The 23,997-nt window shown below is 43.2% G+C and overlaps 1 protein-coding gene across 12 annotated transcripts in view; it reads right to left on the bottom strand.

Annotated features, from left to right (window-relative positions):
- The window catches only part of CLASP1 (cytoplasmic linker associated protein 1), a 266,298-nt gene that overhangs the window by 21,580 nt on the left and 220,721 nt on the right, over positions 1 to 23,997 (bottom strand). For 10 of the 12 annotated variants that reach the window (XM_077861342.1, XM_077861347.1, XM_077861345.1 and 7 more), the window contains 5 exons: positions 23,314 to 23,420; positions 14,373 to 14,523; positions 10,548 to 10,794; positions 8,907 to 9,097; positions 7,067 to 7,195 (listed from right to left, as the gene is read on the bottom strand). In XM_077861342.1, the coding sequence (XP_077717468.1) occupies positions 7,067 to 7,195; positions 8,907 to 9,097; positions 10,548 to 10,794; positions 14,373 to 14,523; positions 23,314 to 23,420 (825 nt within the window). Of the gene's footprint in view, positions 1 to 7,066; positions 7,196 to 8,906; positions 9,098 to 10,547; positions 10,795 to 14,372; positions 14,524 to 19,338; positions 19,456 to 23,313; positions 23,421 to 23,997 lie in introns of all 12 variants that reach the window. The other 2 variants (XM_077861340.1, XM_077861344.1) reach the window with 1 other exon arrangement.

The following is a 23,997-nucleotide window of genomic DNA, read 5'->3' as shown; positions in this document are numbered from 1 at the left end:
ACAATCAAAGGAGTCTTCCGGGTGGGGCATACATAGTTTTGTGCTGTAATCCTGTGGAAGCTAAGAAAAAGCATGATGCCACCTTCTGGGGAAAAGCTGGAAAGACCTTATACAAATGGGATCCACACAGAGTTTTGGGATCCACCAGGATCCTGGTGGGAGTCGGCCACAGGTGAGGGATTGGCACTGCTATAAATGCCAGGGTTACGGTAGAGTGCCAGCATGGGCCGGGACCTGCCTGTGGGTCCTCACTTAGCTAGGCTCAGTACCATAACAGAGGGAGGAAAGAAAAAAAGCTCCAGGTTCAACATCCATAGGCCTGAGTTTTGGACCTGGTTCTATCATCAGCTAGTGAGACAGTCTGGGGAGAAATTTCTTCTACCTTCTAAGCCTCAGGTTCCCTCATCAGAAACATTAGGGGAAGAATGTAAACCAAGAATTTTCTTATCTTGGGTTATATATAGTCTTATTTCCCACCCCTACTTGACACATGCTGTCCCTTGAAAAAAAAAAAAACCACACACGAAAAATTTCAGGAGGCCAAGTCTGAATGAAATGATGTCTAGCAAGAGGACCATCACATCCCTGCCTGGAAGGCAGACTCAGAGCAACACACACTCTCTCAAATGCATTAAGGCAGTTAAGGGGGAGACTCCTGTCCTACCCCAAGGGGCAGAATTAGGACCAAGAGGAGAAAGTGCTGAGGAGTCAGAAGGGTCCAGAGCCTAGGAGGGTACCACAGATACAGGACTGGCCAGTCTCTCAGGAGGGATGGAAGAGACCACCTAAATCTCAGATGGGAACCTGGGCAGCACACAGAAGCCTCCTCCACTGCATCTCCAATGTCCATCTCTCAAATCTCATGGTGTTTTCCTACCTGAAGGGGACAAGTGACAGCTACTCTAGTGTAGACCTGGATAGATTTGGCCATGCAGCAGCCCCAAGACTAAAGTTGTGCTTTCCACTGGGTTAAGTTTGCTCACCCAAATTTATTTTATTTTAAAAAAGATTTTATTTATTTATTCATGAGATACACACATAGAGGCAGAGACGCAGGAAGAGGGAGAAGCAGGCTCCATGCAGGGAGCCCAACGTGGGACTCAATCTTGGGTCTCTGGGATCACCCCCTGAGCCAAAGGTAGACGCTCAACCACCGAGTCACCCAGGAGTCCCACTCATTTAAATTTAAATAGCCTTCTTAGACGTATTTAGGAAAGTGCAGTTGTATCTGCTTTGTGTATAATGTAAAAAGCTTGCCAACAATTCTGTCAGCATCTGCCTACTTTCTTCAGTGGAAAAAGAGAGAAAGGATAGTCCCTTCGGTTTTTTAGCAATGAGCCCTGCAGGGCAGGACGCATCCCTGCTACCCTGGTTGACCCAGTGTACGTGTGTTCTAGAGACCCAAACGCACCTGGGGCTTGCCCACAGTCACGTACCCAGTAAAAGGCAGGAGGAGGATGAGAACCCAGGACTTCAAAGTCTCAACTCAACACTCTGATGTTGAACAATGGCCCTCTTGCCTGTTTCTGAGTAGGCGGACTTTCCTGAAGCTACAGGAGCTAAAGGGCAGGAGTCACGTCCGCCTCCTAGGAGGGCCAGTCCACCAGAGGGGAGCAGCTGCTCCCTCACCCTGAATAACACTGCAACGGCAGCTGGCGCTGCCATTCAGAACCAGACCCTCTGCTTGGCACCTCACAACAACTCTTCGAGGTAGAACACGGTATCTCTGCTTGACGTTCAGAACACGACGGCAGTCTGGGTCTCAGGGAGTCAACCCAGGCATGTCTTTGAAGCCCATGCTCCTTCCTCCTGGCTGTGCTGCCCAGCTCACTGTTAGAATCATCTCCCTAACTACTCCTTGCAGCCAATCTCGGGTTCTAACTACCTCAGGCAGTTTTCCTGGACTCTTCCAGCCCACTTCAAACTCCTAGGGCTTCTCACTCTGAACCATGTTTGCTTTAACCTCAACTAAACCATGAGCTCCTTGAAGACTGGAGCCCTGCCCCCTGCCCCCCACCTCCTGCCTCCAATAATAAAACATTTACCAGAGTTTGTGCTATTAGTGTCAGACTGTTGGCTTGGCAACTATTAACCTTTCCATGATTATATAGGTTTCTGGTTTTGCCTTTCTGTTAAAAAGCAAAAACTTGCAAAGGAAATAGGGTTTCTAGCCACATCCTGAGACTGAGTCAGGGAAAAGGTGCATATTTAGAACCTACAAGGGTTAAGATTTGTTACTCAATAGCAACTTTTAGTACTTTGAGGCTAGATGAGACCCAGATAATCATCTAATCCACTCCCTGCACTAACAGATAAGAAAAACCAAGGTCTGGAGAGGTGAAGTAATTTCTCCAGGTCCACATAATGCATTGTTCTGCAGAGCCAACTGACACACGGCTGCTGCCCCCAGAGAGGCTTCTAAGGACCATTCCAGAGTGTAGAGGATCTGGTTAAGTCGTGGTCAGATAGTGACTTTATTTTTTTTTTTCAATTTTTATTTATTTATGATAGTCACAGAGAGAGAGAGAGAGAGAGAGGCAAAGACATAGGCCGAGGGAGAGGCAGGCTCCATGCACCGGGAACCCGACGTGGGATTCAATCCCGGGTCTCCAGGATCGCGCCCTGGGCCAAAGGCAGGCGCCAAACCGCTGTGCCACCCAGGGATCCCAGATAGTGACTTTAATTGGTAGAATCTGAAAGAGAATTATCAGCTCGCTAAAATAAAATGTCTTCCCTCTGACACACTACTGCTCTTCTCTTGCCATATCTGTCAAAAGACTACATGAGACCCACCACACCAGCAGGGTAAAGCGGAAGCAAGAACTCTAGTTCCTCAAATGTTTTATTTTAAAAATTAATTCCTTGAAATCCTAAAACATACAATTAACTAGAAATGATTTAAAAAGAGAACCCTAAAAGACAAAACATTGTTTTATATTTTATCTAAGAATCCAACTTCCCCAAGGAAATCAAAACACCCGAGGCTGGGCTGTGATGCCCGGCACACCCAAGTCTTTGTGCATGGCAGGAAATGTTTGGTGACCCAGTGCAGGACATATTGTGATGCTAATATTTTCTTCTTTAATTGATAAATATAACCCAATATTCACTAATGTGGACAAGTTCAAGAAAAACTAAGCCTAGAGATCAAAAAGTTTCAATTAGAGAATATCTTCAAGATATAGAGTTGGTGCTTCTTTCCAGTTTAAATAAACATTTACCAAGCACTTTCAAATCTGGGTCTCTATGTAAGACATAATTCCTGGGAACAATAGCTGTTCTTACATCACATGTGTATAAAATGATTCATAATTAGTGTGCCAATTGTTTACCAAGAAAGAGGTGCTTCAGAAGAAGATAAGGATGTCTAAAACCAGTTTCATGTGGCGATACTCATGCGGCATCCGACACTTTCCAAACCGTCATGCCTTTGGGTTTTATGACAGTCATGTTTTACAGGGTCATATACAGATGATGAGACCCAACAACGCAGCTGGACAGGACACAAGCTGGTCTAAACACCAGGTTTCCTGCCTCAGGAGTCATACCCCATGCTGACCCCAGAAGCCATTCATACCATCAATTCTCTTATCAAATCCCTCTTCATCGATGAAGGAGATATTCAGCACCAGCCTGAATAGACTGCAAATTCTAAGATGAGAAGAGTTAAAATCAATGAAGTTTTTTTTTTTTGAAGTTTTCCTTCAAAACAGAAAATGAGCTTCAGATTTCTGAAAGTCCCTACCAATAATGAGCACTTTAAGATGTTTGCCATGACCTAACCCTACTGAAAAACCACAGTGACTTTGTTAATGAGTCACTGAAACTCAGTAGCAAAATTTATTTACTAAAAAGATAAAAAACAAGGAGTGAGATAATGAAGGAGATGTACTTATTCAAGTAAGGAACAGGAAAACGTGTCTAAACTGACTCACACCAACTTCCTAAATAGAAACTCTGAAGTGGTGTCTAATTCCCCCATGGTGCTTTACTGGGTCTGCACAGCTGAAGATGGGTGAGGTCTGAGTGAGGCCTAGCACGGTATATTTTCAACATGTAACAGAAATGTTTTGCATGGACTGTTCCTCTTAAAAGATCCTGAGAAACCAGACTTTTGCTCAAAGGATGGGAATACAAGCCATCTTATCGTTAGCCCTGCCCTGCTCATCTTCCTTAAGAACTTTTCTCACTGCTGCAGTCCCGGAACAATTGTAAGGTGTCTTGTGGCATGGCTGCCACCAATGCGGGTGCGGGAGGTCATCTGGTGCTGAGGTCTCAGAGTGGTTTGTGTCAGCCTGCTGAGTCTCATGTCCTTCATGTCCTGCGAAAACCTGGGTTCTGTCTGTGAATACAAAACCCCCTAGCTTCCTATGAGATGGAAGTTCCAGGAGCGCTCCAAAGAATGAACATACTTGGGAAATACTAATTAGCTGGGAGGGCAGACTCCGCCTCTGTAGGACCAGTACCGGTCACTGGGAGTTTCTGGCCAAGGGACAGAATGAGGCTTCACAAGGAGAACGCCAAGGGCACCAAGTCAAGGTGAGCGTGAAGGTACGCAAAGCAGGGGAGGCCTGCCAGTAGGCACTCCTTTATTTGGAACACAGTGTTTTCCCTACCTGCTTTATCAGGCAATCAGTGACAGCAGCGTGGAGACCCAGGTTACTCCAATTCCATGACAAGTGAACACTGCTAGGTTTACTTTAAGCAATAGGCACGTCCCTTAGGCAACTGAAAGGACTTCACACATAAGAATTTTCTCTCCGAAATTTCTCATTTTACAGGAAGGAAAAAACCCCTAAAACGAGATCCCTCAAGAAAACGGCTAAAAGCAAAGAGATGATTTAATTCTGCTCACTTGTACTTCTTAGGGTCAGAGTGTCAAAGTTTCAGATCAGGATGCTGACTTTAAGCACAGGCATCTTCCAAGGGGATAGGTACTAAGTGCCACACACTTAGTCAAGGGTTTCACCTTGATGCCACATTCTACCTATATCCTCTAACTGAGGAAATAACTGACATCAGATATTTGCAAAAAAAAAAAAAAAAAAAATCAACATTACTTCTTTTTAAGATAGATTTATTTATTTACTTATTTGAGAGAGAGAGAGAGTGCGAGCGAGCATGAGAATGGGAGAGGCAGAGAGAGGAGGAGCCTCTCAAGCAGACTCCATGCTCAACATGGAGCCCAATGAGGGGCTCGATCTCATGACCCTGAGATCATGACCTGAACTGAAACCAAGAGTCGGATGCATAACTGACTGAGCTACCCAGGCACCCCTTACTTCATATTTTGATCATATATTCTCATTAAGGAGACGCTATTATGGTTAAAAAAAAAAAAAAAAAAAGGCCAGCACAGGTCAGGCCAGGTCAGGCCCCTTAAAAGAGACACATGACCTGCTTCACATCTTGGTTCTGCCAATGACTGCTGTGCATCACCTGACAAACCGTGGCATTTGGGGGACCCTCTTTCCTTGCTCAGAAGTAATAGTGTTGACTATATTAGCTCAACTGGTCCTTACATTTTTAAAATGAGTTATTGTAAAGGGAAAGTGATCTGTTCAAACATGAGTGATTTTCACTATCACACAACTAAGCCAGAATTCGGGAGCATACACTATCAGTCTGAACACAAACCTATCACTTATGAAATTGTGTCATGCTAGGACTATCAGGCAGAGATGCCTAGACAGAGCATGAGACCCCGACTCTTGTTATGTATGCAACTGTAGGGCGAATTTCCGGATCAAATCTGTCATTGTTTGGCAGCCATGTAACCACTAAACAGAGAAAAACCATGATCTTAGGGTCCAGATTCTTTTTGTAGACCTGTAAAAACTGTTCTCACTGCAATTCCCTTAATCCATGAATGTGTTCATGAGAGTCACGTGGGAGCGGAGAATGAACTGAACAAGTGGTTATGTCTCACTTTGGGGTCAAATCCACTCAAGTTTTCTAAAGTTCTAAGTACACAGTCCTATCTTCCACAGTGCCTTCTTTTCCGAAGGGTGTTGTACTTAGGAAAGCTCCATCCACTATTCTCCATAGGTTTCTAGACATCAAGGGACTGGTGGGCCATAGGGGCCAGACAATTCAGTAAGCGAGTGGATGAGGATTTGTTGCATATCCCTTCAAGGCCAGTCGTACACATGTGGGGAATAGAAACACGTCCTTCTGGCTCTCCAGGAGGCATCTGAGGTGCCAGGACAGTTTGCTAGCATTTTTCCGGATCTCACAGGCACAATGAGAGGGGAAGAAAGGGAGGAAGACCAATGTGGTGTAGCACCTGTCATTACACACAGCCCAGGAACCCTCCCTGGCTGTTTGACTTATTTGTGATTTATTTACTTACTTTGAGAGAAAGAGAGAACATGAGTGAGAGGGGGAGAGGGAGAAGGAGAGAATCTCAAGCAGAGTCCACACTGAGCATGGAGCCCCACATGGTGCTGGATCCCAGGACCCTGAGATCATGACCTGAGCCAAAACCCAGAGTCAGATGCATAACTAACTGAGCTACCCAGACGTCCCTGGCTGTCTCATTTAATTCTCACAAGAAACTATGACAGTACCAACTTCTATCTTATACACAAGCCCACTGAGGCACAGAAGCTGAAAGAATCTGTCGAAGTTGTAGAACAAGGAAGAGCTGCTCCTGGCACTTGCACATTTGTGTCTCCCAAGCCCACTGCAATCTCCCAACACCAGTCTGGTGGGTGCCAAATGCCACCAGTAAATGGCAGACATCTACAGCCCTCCTTTTGACCATGCAAGAGGAACCACTGATTTGGGAAATCTCTCAGGGACAGGGCAGTGGAACAGGTGAGTTTCTGTACACGTAGAAAGGGAGTTGGGAACCTACCAAGAGGCACCATGCCTGCAACCACACCTGGGGTCAGCCATCATGCTAGCAGTGGGCTCTTTGCCCTGTAGCATGGTCTGGGCCAAGCTCAAAGGGAGCGACTCCCTGTCTTAGGCTGCACAGTGATCCACACTCCTCTCTTCCCACATCTTCACTGCATCCCCAGACCCATCTGCTCAGTATTCCTAGGCCAGAGGCCTGGCTCACCTCCTTATGGGAGTCTTTATGGGCTTCCAGAGTCTTCATAATGGTCAGCTCGGCGTAGTTTTTAAATCTTGCTGGCTGGTTTCTCAGAATTTCCCGTAAAACTCTCAGTGCTAGTGCTCGGATGGAATGCTGGAGTGTAAGAGGAAAGGAAGACATTAGCAAGCAACACCCAGTGCTTCACTGAACTTACTAGCCGGCAGCATCCGGCAGGGCCAAGCACCCAGCCCCGAGCTTCCCTGGCACTTTGCTGGCACCTCAACACAGATCACATTGTTTACAAGGCACAGGCTGAGGCGGATACCTCCATGAGGCAGGCGCTGTGCTGATGCCGACATTCCCAGGACCCAGCACCTGAGAGGGACCTGATGAAGGTTTCTGGACTGAGCCAAGTGAGGACCAAATGAGACCAAATGAAGATGATGCATCTAAGTTCATTATCAATCTCCTGGGGAATGTCCAGATTTCCTGAGGCTTAAATATGCAAATTACCCTTTTGTAAAAGTTACAAAAAGGCAAAAAGCATGTAACCATTTCATCCATATGACCTTTAAGACCTTTAAGACTGCGGACAGAGAGAGCACTGCAGACCTGTCCTTACTCTTGACCTTCTGTGTGCTGAGATACCAAGGGAAGGGAATGTGTACACGCCTTGAGCTGTCTGAGGCCCGAGACTCACCATTTGGAGGAAAGCCACTGCAAACAGACTCCTAATCTCAATAAAAGAAAATGAGGTTTACACCAAACAGAGCCAAAAAGTACATCCTGCTTCTTCGTCACTCATCTGTACAGTTCACACACTAACACACCATCTACCTGCCCTCTACACGACATCACTTTATCACCCAACAAAGCCTGACCAGGCAGATATGCTTCGGCAGCCAATACTTTGTTGTAAGGGAAGTTAATACAGCTTTTTTGTCACTGTATTTCTTGTGTACTCACCCCTACACCAAACCATTAACCTGAAGCATCAGAAAGAAATCAGAGTCATCATGACACACCCCAACCCTCCAGCACCTGTCTTCCATCAACATGACCCCAAGGTGATCTTTACCGTGGGCTGTGTTGAGATTCCTCCAAATCCACCTGGTCCTGCCCCTGAACTCTTCACCACGCTGGCTTCATTGCTACCTCTGCCAGCTGACACAAAGCCCGGGGCAGAGATAGACTTTTACATCTAGAGTTGAATATAGACAATTCCCAACATATGTTGCTGTCTCTGTATAAGTGATGAGCGCTCAGATGGGAGAAGGCAGGGCTCTGACCAGGTTAGTCCTCCTTTCAGAGTCATCTTGCACAGTGCCATGTGTGGATTACAGACCAGGCACGGCACAAATGCCTCATGGGCCACGTTTAAATGTCACGGTGCAAAGAGAGTTTTTTATTTTGAAAATAATAGAAGATATCTAACACTTGTTGCTTGACCAATGACGATGACTGGCACTGCTCATATATGCAGGGCTGAATCTACACAGAATTTCATGGAGGCAGCATCCAATAGGGTCTTTTAAAAAATGAACTTCCCTCTTTCTTAGTCACACATGAAACAGAAAAAAAGCTCACTGTGAAAAACCACTCCATGCTAACAAAGTTGCAAGAAATTTGGGTTCAACAAAGTAACCTAAAGCAGGAACAGGTTTTCTACCAGGTCCTATCTGGTTACAGAAAACACTTGCATATAGTAAGCCGAGAATGGGGCCTCTCTCTGACAAATGTTTTGATGTCAACAGTAGGCACAATACAGAAGATAAAGTCGAAGCCAAACACAAGGAGAGCAGGACTCAATAACCTGTCCCATGGGAAGGGGGAATGTCAAGATGAGGAAGGGGCGGGGCCTCACATCTTTATCCCCGAGCGTCTCCAGCAGCAGGAGCAGAATGGTCTTAAAATGTTCCTCCCAGACGCCCAGGCTGTCTTCCCGGGTGATCTTGAGCAGCTCCAGCAGGGCGCCTTTCCGTTCCTCTACCCGCTCGTTGTGGTTGGACAGCTCTTTCAGGAGGTCGGCCACCAAGTCAGAATGGTCAATGGGCACTGAAGAGACAGCGAAACAAGTCCCATCACCAGACATGTACCCCGGGGAACACCTGGCCTTGGTGATGCTCAACTCCCCTCCATCGCTCTCTGCTCTCCCGAGGCAGCCTCTCCTCCATCACTGCTGCCATGCTCTCCACTCTGCTTGGTACCACTTCACTCTTTACACCCTCTTTACACCGCCTCACCAAATATAGAAAGAGATGTGAGAACAGGTATCAAGTACCAATACCAACATTTTTACCCTTCCTTTCCATCTTTTGCCCCCCCTCTTATTTCAGAAAAACAGAAGGAATCATCTAAAAGTCCTTCCCTGGGTCCTGTCAGGACATGTGTCTTCTGAGGCCAGGGACTGTGTCTCATTTGCCTCCTTGTCCCCAGGAAGCTATAACACTTCATGGCACACAGTGAATGCTAACTCTTGAGAGTTCTAATTTAGGGTTCTGATTTAATCCTCCATTCAGAATTGAAAAATAAAACAAAAGGCTTGGGAACAAAGTGCATATATATAACTTTTTAAAAAATGGCTATTAAATGAACATGACAATCAGGTGAAAAGGAAAGAATTAAGTTCCTGATAAAAATACCATCTTACCAATGCACTTTACTCACTTGTTACTCAACAATGGACACTGGTCTTAACACAAGTGTCAGAAAACAAAATAAGACAGCAGACTAGTTCTGTTCCATATCAAGTATGTTATATTTGGGTAAGTCATTTAAGCTTTCTGAACCTTTAGTTTCTTAACCTGTGAAATGGGAAGAATTCCCTCTATCCCATTAGATCTATATGTAAAACACTGAGTTGGGCAGCAAGCAGATGGAAATACAGGAGCTCAGTATACACTAGATCCCCTGTCTCTGAACCTCAGGACAGAAGTCAGCCTAAAGCAGCTCCAGGAAGATCTGGTGAAAATGCTGGTGTGAGAAAGGAGGCTCTCAGTGGTGCTATAGGATCACATTCCCATAGTTCCTACAGGGAGAGTGCATAGTGGGGCCTCTATGAACGCGGAGCCTGAATGCTGAGCCTGTGCTGGGCTGTCTTGTGCCTTTGCTGCCAGAAAGGAGTATCTAACTACTACTCGCCTTGTGCTTCTGACCTCCACTCAGACCCTGGCTCCCTGGGGAAGCCTTCCCTCCTGGGTACAGCTGACCTGCCTTCACCACACAGTGTCACAACTCCAAGTTTAGGTCAGCTGTGTGACTCCTGTTTCACGACTGCCTCTGTGAGTGGTCTGTAAGCTTCCAGAGGGCAGACACTGTTCCTTCCATGGCTTAGCACATGGTAGGAGCTCAATGAAATAGTTGCTGAACAAGCAGCTAACCAGAACAGATCAAACAAATCATTTAGGTTTGCCCTGTCCACCCCAAGCTGCTCTGACAAGAGGAGAAAGCCTCAAAGAAAGTACTTTCAGATGGAGAGGAATCAAGTAAAAAAAAAATGGCGAACCATCTCGAAGCTGCTCCATGTCATCATCAAACACGGCCTCCTTCAGGGCTGTCTTGTCATAGGTGTTGATGGTGTCGGAGTAGGGATAGGGATTATAGTCTCGCACTCGCGGCCCCGGGAAGGCACGTGGAGGCTGGGTGTTGAGGAGGGATGTCTTGTTATCCAGAGCCGTTCTGCCTCCTTCCACCACATCACTGCCTCCCCGACCCTCAGTGGCAGGCGAGGCAACTCCACCATCGCGGGACACCTGGAGCACAGCACGTGGTCAGTTCCTCTTTAGGACTTTTACCAAACTCTTCCTTTACATTTTCAGAAGCATCAGGAGAACCAGATCTCTCACTTGAAATCTGGCCACCAACAAAGGGACAGTTAAGAGGGCTTCAATCTGCAAACACCTAATGCATAAACTACCTTAACAGGAACCGAATATGCTTATGTTTTCATCTCTTCATTCATTAAATTACACATACGTCTGACTGTGTACTTGGTGATGACTTTTATGCACACATTTCTCCCGGAATTTCATGTGCCAGCACTGCTGCCCATCACTTTCTTCACGAGCAGCAGGGTTTTCTCAGTGATGCCCTGATACATCACCAATGCTAGATGCTCTCTGGATTCTCACCACAAGATCTAAAAGCAGCTCAACCATTTGTGAGCTCCTGTTACATATCCCCCCAAAAGTGGTGAGCCAAATAATGCTTACTAATCTCTAGCAGTGGGGAGCTCAGTATCTGAGAGGCACATCCTCCCCCGGACACCCATGACTCTTGTTTAGGCTTTGTTGGTATTTTCTGAAATTCTTTTCTTCCTCATATATTCTGAGACTCGTCCTCAATGAATTCACCCCCTGGTGTCCTTGTATCCTTGTAGCATGTTCCTGACTCCCCACTCCTGAGGAGTGCCGCCTGTCTGTCTGGTTACCTTTGCAGGGAGGTACTATAACCAAGCAAGCATGGGCTGACTGCTGGGAACAAAGCAAAGCCTTCACTTCTCCTCGCCCCCAACACTGACTATGTAACAATGGTGGAGCCATATCCAGGCAGCCGGGCCACACTGGTGATTCTGGTGGCATGTTTTTCACTTGTGCTGCTGACAAGATACATCTCTTTCATCTTGTTTGTATGCATTTTTAAAAATTGTGGCCAAAAAAAAAAAAAAAAAAAGGCCAGTTTAAAATTATGGCTAATCATATGTAAATCATTTTAATCATTTAATTTATAGGTACAAAGACGGTGACATTAAAAACAGTCATGGTATTTTGTAATATTATATGTTGGGCAAACCTTTTCATTTTCCCCAACCAAAATTTATACCCATTAAATAGTAATTCCTCGCCCTTCCTGGCCCTGGTAACCTCTACGGGTATCTGTTCAAGTCCCTTCTTTCAGTTCTTTTAGACATACATCTAGTGGAACTGCTGGGATACATTAGGTATTAAGTAATGCCAAAAAAGATTTTATGCTATTAAGATCTAAAAAGGATATGTAATATATGGGTAGACATGAACAAAATAAGACTTCAGGCTTTTCTCTCTATAGGAAGATGATTCATGGATGATTTAAATTTTTTCTCTTTGGAACTCTTTTCTCAAAGTAAAATAGATATTATTGTAATGAAATAAATTAGAAAAAGAGAAAGGTTTTAAAAAACTTGAGACATTTAAAAAATAAAGCTAAACTATCCTAATTCTAATCACTTTTAACCAAAACAAAACAAAACAAAAATCTTACTTTTTAAACTTGTGTATTATCCCAGTCCTTATCTTCATGCAGATTTTGCAGAGTGGGGATCACAGAGCACATACTCTCATATATTTTGCTTTCCTCGCAGTATAAAGGTCCCATATAAATATTTCCATTTGTATCCTAATAAGATTTACTCAACTATTCCCGTTTTTTAAAAAATGTTCCTGATTTTTGTTGTTATTATTATTTATAGATAATGCTGAAATAAGCTACACTGTAAATAATAACTTTCTTTCTTTTTGCTGAGTTTGTTATTTAGTATAGATTGTCAAATGTTAGATTACTGGATAAAGGATATGGAACTTAAAATGACTTAGGCTGAGGAGAGCCTGGGAGGCTCAGTCAGTTAAGTGTCTGATTCTTGGTTTTGGCTCAGGTCATGATCTCAGGGTTGTGAGATCAAGCCCCGTCTTAGGCTCCAAGCTGAGTGTGGAGCATGCTGAAGATTTCTCTCTCCCTCTGCCTCTGCCCCTTCACCCCCCTACCTCCCACCCCCAAGCTCTCTATATCTCTTTAAAAAAAATCACTTATGGTAAATATAATTTAATAAGCTCCAAAGCAATTATATCAAGTTCCTGCTTTTGGAAACCATCTTCCTGGTGGATCTGACATTCATCCTTACAGATGTCTGTCTTAATAGCCTGGTCACTTACCAAGCCAAAGAGACATACTAGCCAAAGGGACATAACTTTCACACTTAATGCATTTTTATATCCACTCTAGCTTCTTTGCTAACACTTTGGTAATCAGCAGCTAAAATGCTGAGTTTCGAAGATGCTCAACAATTCAATTTCCACTTCATCATATTTAATGCAGATAGAAAATAACAATGAATGTTCAATGGAACCCTTTCACTCCACACCTGACTGGTCCCTCTCTTTGGCTATTCCTAAAAGTCTCCCTTAAGTTCTCTCACCATACTATACTATCCTGGTCTCCCACACAATAACCTGTAGCTTTTCGCCCAACTCCTTAGCGTTGATGCTTCTTTGGATTTTGTCTGTACCCTTTTTACTTGGTTGATTTTACTCACTTTTTAGTTTTCATCAAGCAACTAGTCAACGCCTCTCAAATCTCTATCCCCTACCCGAATGGCCAGCCTAAACTCCAGACTGGTATCTGCAAAGACCTCTGGGATATGTATGCTCAGATATTCCATGGGTCCTCCGAGTCACACATATTCACAACTCAATTCATCATGTTCCAAATGGACTAATAGACATTTTTTCTCTCCTTCTGGGATATTATCTCACTGAACTGCCCCAGCACTTGAGTCCTAGTCAGAGACATCTGACTCTAATATTTCAGATCATGTCCTACCTACCCCTACTTCCTCCAGACTCATTCTCCATCTCACAGGGACAACAATCTTTCTAAAATATAAGTGTGACCATGCCACTTCCCTGGTTACAGATCCCTCAGAGACTCTCTGGTGACCCCATAGGAAAGCGAAGACACTGGTAGAAAGTCCCCTGGGTGTGAGTGCCCTTCCTGAGCCAACCTCTGCAGCTCCTTCCCCAAACCTCACCACCACCACAACACACTCGCCCTCTCCACTGCAGCCCCCACCAGAGGGAAATCCTGTCATGCCCACAGCACCTCTGTTTTCTCATAGCTGCCCCCCGCCATCTGTCCAGACAAACTCCCTTGGACCCTTTGCTTCAAGTAACTCCAAGGGTGTGACCATCTCTCCTGCTGACCCTTCTCGAGCACCAAGACTGGCCCAGAGTGTCTCTTCAGTACTGAAGCCTGACCACCCTCTGCCTCTGCGTGAGACGAGCACTACCAGAAAGCCATGTGGGTGTCCAACTCAGGCCTGTTATTTCTATCACATCTCAGAAGCAAAACTATATGTCCACGGTAAACAAAAACCAGACGGGAGAGGAGGTAGTTGACGTTTTTCACAAAGACAGCTGAGGGTTACTCAAAATTTTATGAAGTTGCTTTGGGCCTCTTAAAATAATGCTATTCTAACTACCAGATAAAAGTAACAATGAAGTTCAGTATTCACAGTGGTCAGTCTTCAGATTTATCACTTAATTGAAATACAGTTCTCTGCTAGCCTGGGGATACTTACAGTATCACAGTCCTTCTTGCCATCTCTTTTAATTGGCTCGTTCAGATCCTCTTGACTTCGAAAACTAAACTTTTCAATGGCTTCTGTAACTCCACGCAGAGAACTATAAATTTCTTCAGAGTTCAGGTTCTCTGTATCATACTCCAGCATGCTAAAGATCAAAAACAGTGTATTTCTTAAATTAAAGCATATGAATAAACTTGAAATATGGGTGTAAAAGACTTCCAATAGTTTATGAAGTAAGGGGTAATTACAGTTTGGTATCTTTAGGTGATTTGTAATGAAAAGGAGACACCTTTTGTTAGAGCGCCACCACTGGACAATGATGTGTTCTTTGTCAAACCAGGCCCCAAACACATTACATTGGCACTCAGAAAGAACCAGTGGGGAACAGCAATCAATAACCACGATAATGCAACAACTCAAAGGGTGACAACTGGTGACAATGCACGAGGTAATGAAAGTGGAAAAATAACTCTCATATCTTGAAGATGGAAACAAGAAGTCTGGTTGTTACTGGTCTCAAATGTACAAACAGATTAAGAGGAATGGGCATTTCAAACTAAAGCTAGTATTACAAGCAAGTTTCAGAGAAGCAAAGCAAATGACCTCACAAGACGGGGTTATGCTTATCAGTATCAGAAACTTATGAAATAAAACCCTGCATTCAAAAAATGATTCCAAGTCAGATCCACCCTACTGGAGTGCTCCTGACAGTTTCTTGTGCCATCTAGCCCAGGGTCTTGCTGTGAATACCAACTCTTTCAAGATGCTTAAGTTTATGTGTTTTATAAAAAAAGCAGATCTTATACAGATGAGTCACATTCCTAGAGGGATGTCTAAAAGTATTTCAGAAAGCAAGAAATATTTGTCCCTCACAGAAAAGTGATGTCAACTATCGTTCCTTTCATTGAATGTGCAGAATAAAACATGAAACAAAGCAAAAATCCCAAAGAGCCCTTGGGTGTAACGCAGTGTGTCAACAAGCAGCCTTTAGAGATCTGAAAAGTGCCCTCAAATGGGTCCTGAGAACAAAACCCACCATCCCTCACAAAGAATATCAAAGAAAAGCACAGGATAAAGGATAGCAAAAAGAAAGCCAAATAAGAAGTGATAATCAACCAAGGGCAAGTCAAAAAACCTGTGTTAGTTTAAGTGTCACTTGATTCAAGAAAATATCAAGAGATCAGATGAGTCGGTCTAAGTGAACTTACAGAAAGTCTTGAGCTATGCTGAGGATGGCTAGGGCATACTCAAAGAATTCTTGCCTGTATATAAGTAAGCATTTGACAACATTATTAAAGACTAAAGAAAAGCACTTGTGTGATCTTCAAGAAAAGTAACTGAACATAGACACTTGCCAGCAGGAACCTTTCCTCCAGGCACCACAATCAATCCTGTACATTCTCATGAAAGGTTAAGTTTCCTGTAACTTAAAAATATATTTACAGGACGCCTGGGTAGCTCAGCAGTTGAGCATCTGCCTTCGGCTCATGGTGTGATCCCAGGGTCTGGGATTGAGTCTCACATCGCACTCCTTGTAGGGAGCCTACTTCTCCCTCTGCCTATGTCTCCGCCTCTCTCTCCGAGTCTCTCATGAATGAATAAATAAAATCTTTAAAAATATATATGTATATATATATACGTACATATACGCATACATATATATTTACTATGTCTGCTCCCTTTTTCTTTCCTTCCTTCCTTCCTTCCTTCCTTCCTTCCTTCCTTCCTTCCTTCCTTCCTTCCTTCCTTCCTTTCCTTCCTTTCAGGATTGGGCAGATGAGTAAGACAGGATTTGAAAATCCAGGAAGTGGATTTTCTCACTTGGAAATAGCCAGACCTCTAATGCCTCTAGTTTGCAATGATCCAAGTGTTTTCTAAGACTGGACAGGTTCTACTGGGGCACAGCATCTGAACTCAACCTTCACAGATGGGATTTACCTAAAATCGCAGAACTTGCTCAGATAGAACCCATTCTTCTTTTCTGATGAATGAAAGAAAATTCATACTCCACTTGTACTTGGAGAGTTCACAAAAATACACGCCAATTCAGACTGGCGCTGGCATCAAACACAAAAAATGTGAATGAACACGTTTACAGCTAAAATTGCACGTATATACTGACAGGAGGCGGAATAAAAAACTTGAATAGAATTCAAGATTTCAACCCCTGTTGAGTTCATAAGGTTATCTATGAGGCAACATCCCATTAAAGTGAAGAAAGCATGACTGAAGAGCACAGGGACTCCCAGCCCCTCCTTCATAGAACACCACAATACCAGCTTATGTGGGAACAAAGGCATTTATACATCTGGCCAGTACACTATTTTTTATATATAAAAACTGAGTATGACTCAAACAAAAAATATGCATACGAGATGTAAAAAGATGCCTTAAGATACTTTTAATCACAACAACCAAAAATAATAGCATAGCCCATGCAAAAGGAAAAAAAAACTGAAAGAATGACAGATGGACAAGAGGAAGTCTGGCGGAACGTTCAGCTTTTTAAGGGATGTCACAATATTATTTTCCATATGTCGCTTCAGATAACATTAGCTTTCACATAATTCATCTCATTATTCATAACCTAAATGGTCTTAAAATATTTCACTTGAGTTCACAGGACTTTAACATTACTGTATACAGCCTCTTTTCAAAGTAATAAAGGATCCTAGAAGTTAATGTTCCTCCTTCTTACTTTCAATTAATAATCAGGAGTACACATGCATGACCAAGTACAATCTGTGGTGACATTTCTTTTAGACTCACTAGCCTCATTGAGGTCTGAAGTATATCCTTGGTATGAAGCTAAAACTGTGAGCTCCAGGTGAGAGACAGTATTGTTTTTCTCCAACAGGAAACAGATAATGCTACTTTCTTTGCTAGTTCATGTTTTGGCATTTGTTTTTGTTTTTTTCCCCCCAAATCAATGCCTATGAGCCTTCATTCTGTAGGGGAAACAAGGAAATTCTCATGAAAGCCATCATTGGGGAATCACAGACGCCGTGCTCCTGGCCAGCAGAACATAAGGGAGCATAGCAAGAAGGATGAAGTGGCTTCACCTATCAGAAGAGGCTTGCTTAGATACAACCTGGACTGTTACCTGCCCCCACATTCTGTCTTGTTTTAGCTCAGAGACATAATCCTTTAGGTTAAAGGCCAGCTCCTGGTCTTCTGTAAACACTCTGATTAGACCCCAGAAAGGTTTCCTTAGAATTCTTTAGATTAGGGAGAGTTGCTCAATTGGTCAATATTCATGGACCCAAGGTCAGGCCATGTCATCCAATACTGAGGCAGAACAGAGATCTGACTTGCCCTGTTGTAAAGGATCCATATTGTGGTCAGGGAGATGTGTGAGGTCAGGTCTCCAAGAATGGAGACTGGAGACAGGAAGTTTGCCTTCTGAGATTTTCCCCTTTGTCATTTTGTTAGAGAAAACACACCAGGAATGGAATTAGGATATAATCATTCCTTGTTACACAATACAGTTTTGGCAGAAAGCAAAGAGACAAAGATTTCCTCTTATTTGTAGGGAACAGATGGGTTTTTCTACATGTAAAAGTCTCTTATCAATGCTCTCTCCCTCTGATTGTCAACAGAACTTATGGGTACTTATTAGCCTTAGCTGTGTTACTGTGCATGCGCTAAAGATAATTCTGGAAATGAGGTGTCCTCTGGAAGGAGTCTTGATGGCTGGATGGGAAGAATGGCTGGGGTGAAGCTTAGTGTCTATTAGGGCACACAGGTCATTGTCCTGGAACACAGTTAATAAATGGGACTTCTACTTTGATGCATGGCTAACCTTTAAAAAAAAAAAAAAAGTTTAAGTATGGTGACATGCTTTATTAACATTGACGACAGCAGCTGTCACACTGCTGCTGTGTCCTTGCCCTAATCTTGTGTATCTAGAAACATCTAGTCATTATAGGATTCTCTGTACACTTGGGAAGTTACTTTCTCAGATATAAGAGTTTCAAAGGAAAGATGTTAAAACATTTAGCTGACTTGTTTATTATGTACAGCTTCAATGAGTCAAGAATACAAAAACAGGAATGTAAATCCGTGCAAAAGCTATCTTTGAGGCATTCAGAAGTAACAGACCTTCTTCTGTTTTGTTTCTATCATATCCTATCAGAGAGTACAAACTCATCTTACACAGCCCAGAGGCAGCTGGACTGCCTCATGCTCTGCTGGTGAAATTACAGGCTTCTAGGGAAGGGGTCCTCTGATCTTTGGACCTTTAAAATAACCACCTAAGGGACCAAATAGGTATCCATAGAAATCTGTAGATCCCACTTGGTCCCACTGATTTACCACCTGTCTTCAATCTGAACAAAGGCCCACCCCTTCTTCTAGACTCCTTAACTTTTTCACCTTCCACCAGGGGCTAGTGAGAGAATACTGACTACTCTCTGGCCTAGAGTCAGGGCATATCAATGAAATGCAGCAGTGAACACACTTCTTGGGGCTTCCCTTCAGGATCTGTGTCCTCGGACTCTCACCAAATTGCAGTAATGTTATGCAAGAAATTAGTCCACATTGTCAACAGCAGCACTGAGCACTACAGGTATGGTTGGGAAAGAGCAGGACTCATTTGCTTCTGAGCAGGAATGACCTGTCCTCCTGAGAAGAATAACGAAGAAAACTGTGCCCCTCTTGTCTGCCTTGACTTCATGGCATTGCCCCAGCACCTTTGAGGGGGCTCAGCCCTGCCTCGGCCAAAAGGCTCACTATGGTAGGTGCTGCTAGATTTGGTCAGTTGATGAAATGGTCTCTGTCCCTGTGACACAGCAGGAGCCACACTCGTGCAGGTCGACAGAGATCATGCATCTGCTCACACTTCTCACCAAGGCTCTACTCCTGTTCGTCTAAGCCAAAGGCTTTCCGAAAGACCTGAGACGACCCTGGAAATGCAATAATATTGTGACACCTCAGACAAGGTTAACAGGTAGTTTGTTACCTGGGAGAGTAAGAGCGCCTGAGAGTCTTGTGGGAGGGAGCGGTGGGGATGGAGTTGGGCTGAGAAAAGGGAGGTGGGTGCTTCGAGAGGCCATCGGCACTCCAACCCCACAACCGACTGCAGTGATCAGAAGATCAGAAGACGAGAGTCAGAGAGAGACAAAACAAGGCAACAGGAAGGGGAGCGGGGGAGGGAACTGGGAATCACTACATCCTCAGCGTCTTCCAGTCTCCTCTTTCCTTGACCAAGCTCTGTCAAAGTTAACTGGAGCAAAATTTATTCTTCACCATACAGAGAAAATGAACAGTTTTTTACAATTTAGCCTGCAATAAGGCTGCTTATTTTCTTTCCCTTCTTGGTCATGTGTTACATTTTTTAAATCATGAGATCATGAGATTCCAAGTGTAAAAGTGTATATGTGCGTGTGTGTGCACACTGGGAAGAACATTATGAACACTTACATACAAATATGTTCAGTTTCAGATAATGCAATCAATTATTCTATAAAGAACCAAAGAAGGAATTTTGGGCCTTAATTCAAACGGGACCCAAGGGACTACAGGAGGAAGACTAGAGAACATGCCTTTCTGACCAGAGCACTCAAGCAGTGGACAGTGTGCTCCCTGAGGCCGGGACCCAATCAGATGGAGTTCAGAGGCTGCAACCAGTAATTTCCTTCTGGAAAAGTAAAAGTACCACTAGAGGGCCAGAGCACCAGGTCTCAAAAACACCTGAACTCCTCTGTTCACATCACCTAATTTTAGAATTAAAATGCATCTGAGAACACAGGGATATCTCTTCACCTTGTAAATGTCACCCAGTGGCCTGGGTGTGCAGAGGCCCGGACCAACAGTTCTAATAGCTGCTGCAGTTCAGAGGAGCCACAGGCACTGGGAGAGGTGTGAGCTGACCTGGCAGGAAATGTGACCTGGGGCCCAAAGTGGAGTCATAGCATCAGAGACCACATTCCCAGAAGCAGGACTGCCTGAGGCTGGCTATCATCATGGTCCTAAGAGCTAACCTCTGCCAAAGACAGCTGTGGCCTCATTTTGTAAGGTAAACAAGTGTGGAGATGAGAGGTCAGCATGGCATAGGCATACAAGGGCCCAAAGACCTTCTCTGAGTCCCACACTGAGTCCGGGTGGAGGTACAAGAGAACTCTGGTGACCATCTGGGCTGGAGCTCTGCTAACAGGGAGAGCATAAAACAGATGTACCACCATCTCCACTACTTTTGGGAGGCTGGGTCTCCCAATTAATCCCCACTTTGCTTCCACAGAAATCTTGATCCTAAATGCAGTGGATGTAAAATCCACCTAAAATTACCCTTTATTGCGAGAGGTCATCTAATTAGGATCACTCTGCTCTATAACAGGTTTGCCAAGAATGTACAGCAGAGAGGGATGGGGACTGCTGTCTACTTTGTGATCTCAAAGGGAATCGATGTGAAGTGATATCTGAAGCCCCTTGCAACTGTTTTTTCGCTTTTACTTTTTAATTTAAATTCAGTTAATTAACAAATAGTGTATTATTAATTTCAGAGATAGAACTCAGTGATTCATCAGTTGCATATAACACCCTGGGCTCATTATATCAGGTACCCTCCTTAATGCCCATCACCCAGTTACCCCATCTTCCCACCATACTCCATCCAACGACCCTCAGTTTGTTACCTGTGATTTAGAGTCTCTTATGGTTTGTCTCCCTTTCTGATTTCATCGTTTTTTAAAGATGATTCAAAAGAATGGTAGCTCACAGAAAACAGATGCTTCAAGAACAGTGTTCTTGAAAAACATCTGCAATCACACGTGATAATGTGTCTACTGCCGCCTCAGGAATGGGGTAACCCTAAGTCCATTTTCCTATTTAATGCAAAAGTTCTTAGCTTTCATAATTTTCCTGGTGAAATATTTCTAGTTGTATAATGATGGTAGGCCATTTTTCCTACTTCTGGACAGTTTTAGTTGTGAGAAAAATCACATCTACTGAGTTCAAGTTGTTGGCTAAGGCCATATGGCTCGGTATTCCCTGACTGAGGCCACATTAGTTTTAAAAAATGAAGAGACCATGCAATTAAATAATTCCCTAAAGCAGAATTTGTTGCCAAGAAAATATTTAGGTCATACTTGGCCTTAATCTTGAAAATGATATTAATATTAAAAACAAACGTTTTCATATTTTCCACTGACCAGCAACCTTGACAGTAAAAATTAAGACCAGGCCAAATAAAAATAAATGGTGACTTGGAAAAATAAATTTTTTAATAATCTGGGGATCCATGAAGATTAATACTGAACCAATTTTTAGCTCTGATGGATTACACTAGCAGCCCCCACCAATCTTTTACTTAGACCAGTAGCACATAAGATAATAAAGTACTTGAGTTTTACCTTTTGCTTATTACTACCTAAGGGATATGCCACCCTAATAGTAAAAAAACTAAAGATAAGAAGTATGAACTGTGTATTATGGAAGAGCAGATTTCCCAACTAATGGTGTAGAAGTATTACTTCTAAACAAAAGCAACCATTAACAGAGAATTCAAGTTTTCTATAAAATACCATCCCCCATTCCAAGAAAGAGAACTCTGATTTCACTGTTATCACTGGACTCTGTTCATTTAAGACAAGTCATATACTTTAGATACAGATATTAATATGAAAAAAAAATAGTTGGTTGAGCCTCAGTCACACCTGGGGAAAGTCAGACACGTTTTCCTTCACTTCTGATATCAACTAATTAATTCTGACAGCCTGCTAAAATCATGACAACACACACCGAACTTGGGATACATGACATCATTCTTCATTCTACCTAAATACAGTACCAGGGGGATTTAGGGGGATTAGAAATAAGGCAATATCAACAGTGGGATACTATAAGTATACAAAATATTTTGTTTCACCAAGAGAAAAATACAAATTTGATATATTCCAAATATTTATATGACAACTTGAAGAATTAAAGAGAATTTTATTGGTAGGGATGGAAGATTTGGGGAGACTCTTGATCACTTAAAAATCTAAAATAAATTTAAAGGCACTCACATAAAAAAAAAAATAAAGGCACTCACATTTTGAAATTTTCCTACCTTTAAAGGGAAAATGGCATTACTTGTGGTATTTTCTTATCATCTTGGTACCAACAACCCTTAAGACACAGCTCCTTGATTCTTGGGGCCAGGGATCGCAAAGATCTGGACTTCTTATAGACAAAACCAGCATGTATGATCCTCACAGGTCCGAGTACTGTGAAATCTGGCCTCTAGGGCCACTCTATGTGAGGCCAAGGCAGTCTCCCAACACCTGCCAGTAGTCACTAAAGCCACCATACAGAGACTTCCAAAGGCTTTGGGGCAAATAGAGAAGTCTAGAGCTCCTGAGGCAAAGTCTTTTTCTTATTTTAAGTTGCTATCTCAGACTCTGTAAGATCAATGTTTGCATGGTCCCAATAAAAGTCTGAATATTCTGATCCAATTTTAGTTTTCAGGTTCTTAATACCTCTCCAGAGCAGTAGTCTGCTTCAAATATGAGTCCATGATGACAGCAACTATACTTGGAATGGCTCCTTGGCTGGAACACTACCCCGGGCTATGTGTAGACTAACTGTAAGGGATTTACTTAGATGACAATTACCTTCAGGTGCTCCTGGAGCTGAAAGAATAGGTGATGAATTCCTAAATGGTTTTATGTGAAATAGTACTAAATGTAAATTTAGTTTTAAAATCATTAAGTTACTAGGGAGTGCTTAGAGCCAAAAGAATCTCCAAGAACATTCAGTGCAAATTGGCCATTTCACCACAGAAGTCAAGCACTTTGCCCAAAATTGTACAGTTAAGATTTGAGTGAGAATTAGAGCTCATGGTCTCCTGATACCCATCTATTTTTTGGTATTAAGCTTGGTCTAAAAACTTAGAAATAGGCTGGATAGACACTGGGGTGCTTTAGTTTCTTCACTTTTCTTGAAATGGCATTACCTGGGAGATAGGCCCCCATGGGAACAGTTGGTGGGTGAGGTCAAGGGGCTGGTCCTGCTACTGGTGTGTCGGGAGGGAGTCCGGCCAATTGTATTGCTCGGAGAGCCCTGGGGTGAAAGCAGAATGAGCATCATTATTCAAGTGCTTAACAAAGGTTATAGTGTCCCCTTTCCCTTAGCTCCCCCCGCCCCCAAGATTTATTAATTTATTTTAGAGAGTGAGAGCAAGAGCACAAGCAGGAGGGGCAGAGGAAGAGGGAAACAATCTCAAGTAGACTCAACGATGAGCACCGAGCCTGATGTAGGGCTCAATCTCATGATTGTGAGATCGAGATCTGAGCCAAAACCCAGTCAAACGCTCAACTGACTGTGCCATCCAGGTGCCCCCCACCCCCCACCTTTAGCTTTTTAACCCACATGTGAATAAAAGGGCAAAATTTGCACAATCAGGGTGACTTTTTTTTTTTTTTTTAAAGAATCATTAAGGCCAATTTAAAGTATATATACACCCAAAATAGATAACTGTCACATAGGGATTCCTGAGGTTGAATGGTTGATATCAGAGATGACTAGAATAACACAAATTGGGCACTTTCACTTCCATCTTTATTAGTATGAAAAAATTAAGTAACTCAATGAATAAAGGACCAAGTGAACAAGTAAACATTTAACTGGTTGAAAAATC

The sequence above is a fragment of the Canis aureus genome, chromosome 20 (genome assembly GCF_053574225.1).
Source record: "Canis aureus isolate CA01 chromosome 20, VMU_Caureus_v.1.0, whole genome shotgun sequence".
NCBI lineage: Eukaryota > Metazoa > Chordata > Mammalia > Carnivora > Canidae > Canis > Canis aureus.
Note: the sequence above shows the minus strand (reverse complement) of the source record. Positions and strands in the feature narration are given on the sequence as shown.